The sequence below is a fragment of the Orbicella faveolata genome, unplaced genomic scaffold, assembly GCF_042242905.1.
Source record: "Orbicella faveolata isolate gen_17 unplaced genomic scaffold, um_ofav_v1 contig_46, whole genome shotgun sequence".
Lineage (NCBI taxonomy): Eukaryota > Metazoa > Cnidaria > Anthozoa > Scleractinia > Merulinidae > Orbicella > Orbicella faveolata.
The window spans coordinates 33625436-33631739 of NW_028301576.1; the positions used below are offsets into that span (position 1 = coordinate 33625436).

Genomic DNA, 6304 nt, shown 5'->3' on the forward strand with positions numbered 1-6304 from the left:
ATAGTTTATTTCTGTTTCTGTATTTGCAATGCCAGCACACCGCAGTTATATCAAGTGCCGCTATGATATTCGAAAAAGCAACGGTGAAATAAAACATTTCAATGTTGAACCTAAATTAAACGTAAACGTAGCACGGACGTGAAAGAATTTGAGAAATTTTATCTTACGACTCGTTCATTTACCGTGCAAATGTAATAACACAAAGGCGGTATACGATGTGCAATTTTACAAACAAGAAAGAACTTGTTGCAAATACCTGCGATTGCCAGAGACATTAAAACCAGCGCACAGTACTGCGACGGTTGGGGAACAACAAACAGCATAAGAAGGCATTGAGAAGTAATCTATATGCGATAAGGCCCCATTAAGTAGGCGATCTCATAGGTTGTTGATGCATTACTGTCATCACGGCCGCTACAAAGAAAACAACTTGTGCTTTAGATCAAGACAAATTCACGCCTGGCTAACCTTTCCTGAAAGTGCTTTTGACAAATACTTTTCCATTTTAGTTTTCAATCACGCTCTTTCTTATTAGGAAATTCGCACACGTAGGCCATGGAGTCCTCTTGTCTTCCTTCCACTGCGACGTTCAATGAAATGTATAAACAGTTTGTGTAAATGTCTTGGAGATTAAGCACAACTATCTCCTCAAGAGAAAAATGTGTGACTCGAGTGATATGTACCTTTGGATTGTAGTTGTTGCACGAAATTGGGTGAGCTATGGCAAGAAAAGTGGGCTCTTTCACAGAACTCGGCTCATATTTGATGCAGAACTTCACCATTGCAAACACCCACGTGTTGTTCGCGCAATACTTAACAACCGCGCAATTTCTTTCGCGCAGACGCTTACACGGCAGGCTGCAAATTATGGGCAACAAAGTCGTTATTTCTAGTCTATTGAATGCCCAAAATCGTTCTATGGGGCAGGAAAACCCAAGATATTTCTCCAGGGCATTCATTTCCGCAATTCCTAAACACACCTGATATGCTGCACTTAAGACATACATATTTGAAAGGATTTCAGTCCTAAATTTAGATTTTCTAGCGTGGTTCAAGTCTTCATAAAGTAGATCAATTTCAGATCCTTTAGAGATACACTTCTCATGAACTTCGGGTAGTTTCTGGGTTATAGATACGGCAGAGATTATTTGGCTGTCAATGAACTGTGTTCCGTGGATAAGCTTTAAGAGAAATCCATTTTTGTCTTCAAATGCAAAACAGCTGTGTGTGTAAGTGGTCCAAGGTCTCTGACATCGTCCACTAAATGCTGTAACTGGTGAATGTTTAAGGGGTAGAAACGTGGTTGATATAAGTTTGAAAAGGACTTACAAAAGCCATCAAGGAGTCTGTCAGCTTCTTGCAAATCTGCTTCAGAAATTGATTCTTGTAAAAGAATAAAAATGGCGTTGACGAACAATGTGTAGTGGGAGAAATAAGTGTCAGGTAAAAGGCCATATAACGTAGGGAACCCGTAAAACAGAAGAAATGAACGTAACTCGCTAGCTTTCCAATACTTTAAGTGTTTGGAAACAGACCGTGGAAGTCGCTTTACTTCAAAGGTTGGTGAAATCTGATTTAGCCTCTCATCGACGTTCTCCACTTTGGAAAATATACTAAAGTGTTCCTTTGAAAAGGCAGGACTAAACCACAAAGTCAGAAGTAATTTCTGGACACCAAGAAGAACTCCATGCATGTAGTCAATGCCCATGCCTCGCACTAAGTCAAAGTGCTGTAGTAAAGAAAGCTGTGATGGCCCTTTTACTCCATTCACAACATATCGATTTAAACCCTGTTTTTGGTGCCTGGCGGCTTCAAATCCGTTGTCTTTTACATTTTCTGAAGCTCTAATTGGCCCTTTAGGATTATCTTCTTGATAGGGAAATGTTCTGGAGTGACCACAAATACCTGTCTTAACAGTTTGGCCTGGTTGTAACCATTTCCAGCAGCCATTTTCACCGTTATATTGCATACCATTGCACAGCAAGCAACAAGCTGGAAGGTCACAAGTGCAGGCAAGCAAAATTCCTCTGCAAAGGAAGTTTCCTCTCTCCGGTGAGTTAACGTAAACACCCTTTTCAAGTGCTGCAAAAGAGTGTGAGTGTGGTTTGAGGAAAGTCCACATAGCTGGCTTTTTTTCTCCAAACCAGAGACCCGCAAAAATCATGTTCTCATATGCCATGCATTTGCTGTAATTGAGCTCATTGATAACAAGATACAATGGCCATATGGAAACTTTAGAGGACTTGAATATGGGAACACCATCAGTATTCATGAGAAATGAAACATTATCAGGGCATGATAGGAATCCCCCTTTCCAGACAATTGCTTGTAAAGTGCGCCATCATAAATTTCCTCCACGTTTTCAGGATGCTTCTTCGTTCGGTGAAAACGATATTGAATGTCACTGTAGAAACCATTTTGAGAAAAAAATTCTGAAAGTTGATGAACCACTGCTATTCCAATAAAGTAAGCTTTGGCATGTTGAGATGAAAGTCCTTTCATGCATGCAGTATTTGGACAGGTAGCTGCTTTCTTATCAACATACTATAAACAGTAAGCACAATAGTGGTGCAAAATTACTGGGCCATCCAGTTTGTTGAAAAACGTTTTAAACTTTCGAAGTGTATCTGGCAAAATGTTTCCTGATGGAAGCAAAAGTGAAATAAACTGTAATAGGTGAGTAATTGCCTCCCCTGTTAAGTCATATTTGATAGCATATATAGGGTGAGAAGGACCATAACTGCACCTATGGTCACCCTAACCCTGGGGTACAACTTTTCCTGTTCACTAGACGGTTTGATATTCGGTGCTGGTGAATCTTTCCCCAAATCCAAGCTCATCGCTTCATTTGATAAGGTATCGATTGCTTGTGACAGTGTCATGTGTTCAAAAACTTCTTCAAACTGGCTGTCTTCCTCCTCGTTTGATCCCCAATCCCGTAATTCACGCTCACTACTCTCTCTGATAAGTGTTTCACACATGTCATTCCCCATAGAATCCAGCTCCAGTTCATTGTTATCAATAAAATCGATTGGGAAATGCGGTTGGGAAGGTTCATGACGGAAATCTTCTGATTAGAACTTTGAGTTGTCTCCGTGGTGTCCGATGGTCTCAGATCCTCTTAACGGAATGGTGGACTCAGCAGTGTATCCTGTGCTGAAAGCGGCCTCTTGTTGCACGCCTAATTCCTCGGAGGCCAATTCACAGGGCTGGATCGTGCGTGGCAAACTTGGCAAGGAAAGGGGAATGGTAACATCTGTGAATAAATATTTGTCCTCAGTTGTCCTTTGGCGCTTTGAACATTTTTCGTTTCTAGGAACATTTGACATGTTCTGTTCGGTGCTACAAAGCGTTGCTCACACAGACCAATCTCGACTCACTGTACTGACTGAGAACAACTACGGAGCAATGATTTCGGTGTAACAGTATCACACCCTTGATGAGATATTTGTAGTTTGAAGTGATGACCCAGGGTCAAGCTTTTGGCTTCTTTGAGGCATGTCACCACCAGATATCAATGTTTCTTCAGCCAATGGTATAGTCCATAATGGCTGTCACTTGGCGTGCCTATCAACTTCTGAAGTAATGAGAGGCCCTGATTGGCTGCCGTTTTGAAAGCTCATTTCAATCGGTTTTGCGAACTGTTCGAGTAGGAGTTTTGGCACAAATTGTGACCGTTTGGGTTGTTTAGCCTCCTTTTTCCTATTTTTGGAGCTTTTCCACTGTCTGAGGTAATGGCCGAGATTTTTTATGCCTGTGCATATTTTGCTTGCAACAAGACAGTCAGTGTTGTACCGAAGTCTAAGTGCATACTACAGGGTGAGTTCAAGGAGCAAGAGAAAGTAGGAGTGAAATGGTGCATTCAGGGAAAGCAGCAAGTGTTTATTGGGACTATCCTCCATGTGTGCCCAAAATGTAAGTAAACATATTAAGTAGAAATGCAAATCGCAAGTATATTTGAAGCTGCTTAACTATTGCTGCTTTTGTCCGACTCTTAATTTTTCCCAAATTAATATTTTAAACCGTTGCTGATGGCGCACATTTCGGCTGATACCTGCACAGCTCCAGAATAGTTGCATACGCCTGCACTCTATTAATACTTCTTTTCAGACAATCGTTTTAATTATTACAAAGGCCAAAGTATCTTTGCCCCATTTCTTGCTTTTATGCAATTTAGTGCCACAAATATATGTTGTTGTACTTGGATTTCCATTCACAAATAAGCACGGGAAACCCCGTGTCAACATCTTTAAGATGCTATTGTCAAGTCAAAGTTCGTGTTCAGTGTTAAACAAACAATCTAAACACGAATGAAAACGTCTTGAAAATGTCACTCCCTTGCGTGGTTTTCAAAAAAAAAAATTTTTGTATTGGAATGTTCAGTTTCTTCAAGTTTGCGTGTTTATTGCTCTTGGCTGAAAAGAAAAGGCACGTGACCATTTGAATTTTGGCTGAGAGGAACTAGGATCTAAATACTTTTTTGGTGAAATTGTTGATTATTAAAAGGAATGCCTTTCGGATATTTAGAAACTGGTACTAGGTCTGCATTAGATTAAATAATTACTTATTACTAGGAGCCTTTTTCATGAGATTGTGAGCAGGTCTGATTTTTTCTTTCTTTTTCATTACCGGCGTGCAAACTTGGCTGTCACGAATGTGGTGCCATGGAGGGAAATAGATTTGTTTCTATGTTCTGCATTGTGTTAACTGTGAAAAAAAGTTTTGCATGAAGTATATCTAGTAGACTACACTTGTATATCTTTGGCTATAGCTGAGAAACATCTTCTGGACAGCTATGCAGCACACTTGCACCTGTTCATCAGATCAGCCATAAGTCAAGGCCGTGACTATATCACCGCAGACTTGATTCAACAGTGGCGCAAAGAGAAGACGCCTAGTGATGATGACTTTGACAACGAATCAAGCTCTCCTCCCAGGAAAGAGGTTTGTTTCCAAGGCGAAAGAAAGCAATGCAAACGACTCACTGAGAAGAAGTAATAAAGACGAGACACAGCAAAAGAAGAGCATTGCTGCATCCTCTATGTTGGCTTCGCAGGAAATCATTACAGTTACACAATACAACGATGTTTTCCCCGTCATAAGTGCTCCACGCAACGATCACCCACAGCAACAGCAACAGTTCGAGCAGCAGCAACAACAACAGCAAACACAGCAACAGCAACAGCAACAACTTCAGCAGCAGCGTCAACAACAGCAAACGCAGCAGCAGCAACAGCAACAACTTCAGCAGCAGCGACAACAACAGCCACAGCTTCAACGACAGCGACAACAGCAAATGCAGTCGTGGCAACAACTTCAGCAGCAGCAACAGCAACAGCAAATGCAGCAGCGGCAGCAACAGCAACAACTTCAGCAGCAGCGACAACAGCAACCCCAACAGCAAATGCAGCAGCAACAAACGCAGCAACTGCATAGTCAGCATCAACACACACCGGAACAGCAACACCGCAACCAGCGCATGTCGCAACAGCAACGTCTTCAGAGGCAGCAACAAAAACTGCCAGAACAGCAGAATCAGCAGCGACAGAAACAAAAACAACCTGCAACCCAAGCAAGTATATCAACAGCAGCCTCAGCAACGCCAACCTGTGCCGCAGCCGAATTGTACTCAAGAATGAATTGTTCTACAGCACTGTACCCCACCAGAGGTAAACAATCAACTAACAAATCTGTTACCACTAACAAGTCTTGATCAACTCATGGAAGAGCAACAACAGAGGCAACACGTGTATGGGAATCCAGTGAGTGCGGTGAATCTAGACGAGGCTAATGATTTGGGAACCACGAGATCGGCTTTGAAGTCAGCCATGATAACTCTGGCAGAGTATGAAGAAGACTTCCACGACGATCCTGAAGATGGACCTTCTCTTGATGACTCTGGTATTACTGAAGATATCACTGGAATCGACATAGAAAGTGAAAATTGCGAAGTTGATCCACATATTCAATTAGCTGCCTTGAAAAAGAAAATTACAGAAATGGAAAAAGAGAATGAGGAGCTAAAGGTTCAGCTGAAGGCTTTCCAATATGCTGGTATGTTTTTCTACTAAAAATATGTAGGTTAAGTAGTGAAGCCTGCCCTCAGCCTCTTACCCCTAACCCACACATCAGAAAGAAGAAACCCACACACGTAATCTGCATAGCAAAAAGTATAAAATTTAATCCAATAATCCGATAAGATAATCCGATTACGTATGCATGAAAGACAAATGACTTTCTGAAGCTACTGACCCTTAAAGTTAAGGCCATTTCTCTCAAATGCTTTGAAAATTGTGAATAAAAG

General features: G+C 41.4%; 1 protein-coding gene and 1 pseudogene across 1 annotated transcript; one reads left to right on the forward strand and one right to left on the reverse strand.

Annotated features, from left to right (window-relative positions):
- Positions 1 to 364: 364 nt before the first annotated feature.
- On the reverse strand, positions 365 to 2502 carry LOC149099899 (uncharacterized; annotated as a pseudogene).
- Positions 2503 to 4737: 2235 nt separating this feature from the next.
- On the forward strand, positions 4738 to 5977 carry LOC149099900 (uncharacterized). The gene has a single exon (XM_089278378.1). The coding sequence runs from the start codon at positions 4901 to 4903 to the stop codon at positions 5711 to 5713; it is 813 nt and encodes a 270-aa protein (XP_089134504.1). The 5' UTR covers positions 4738 to 4900; the 3' UTR covers positions 5714 to 5977.
- Positions 5978 to 6304: the final 327 nt, after the last annotated feature.

What these genes read in the sequence shown, in the direction of transcription:
- LOC149099900 (XM_089278378.1), top strand. Translation starts at nt 4,901, where the DNA reads ATGATGACTTTGACAACGAATCAAGCTCTCCTCCCAGGAAAGAGGTTT.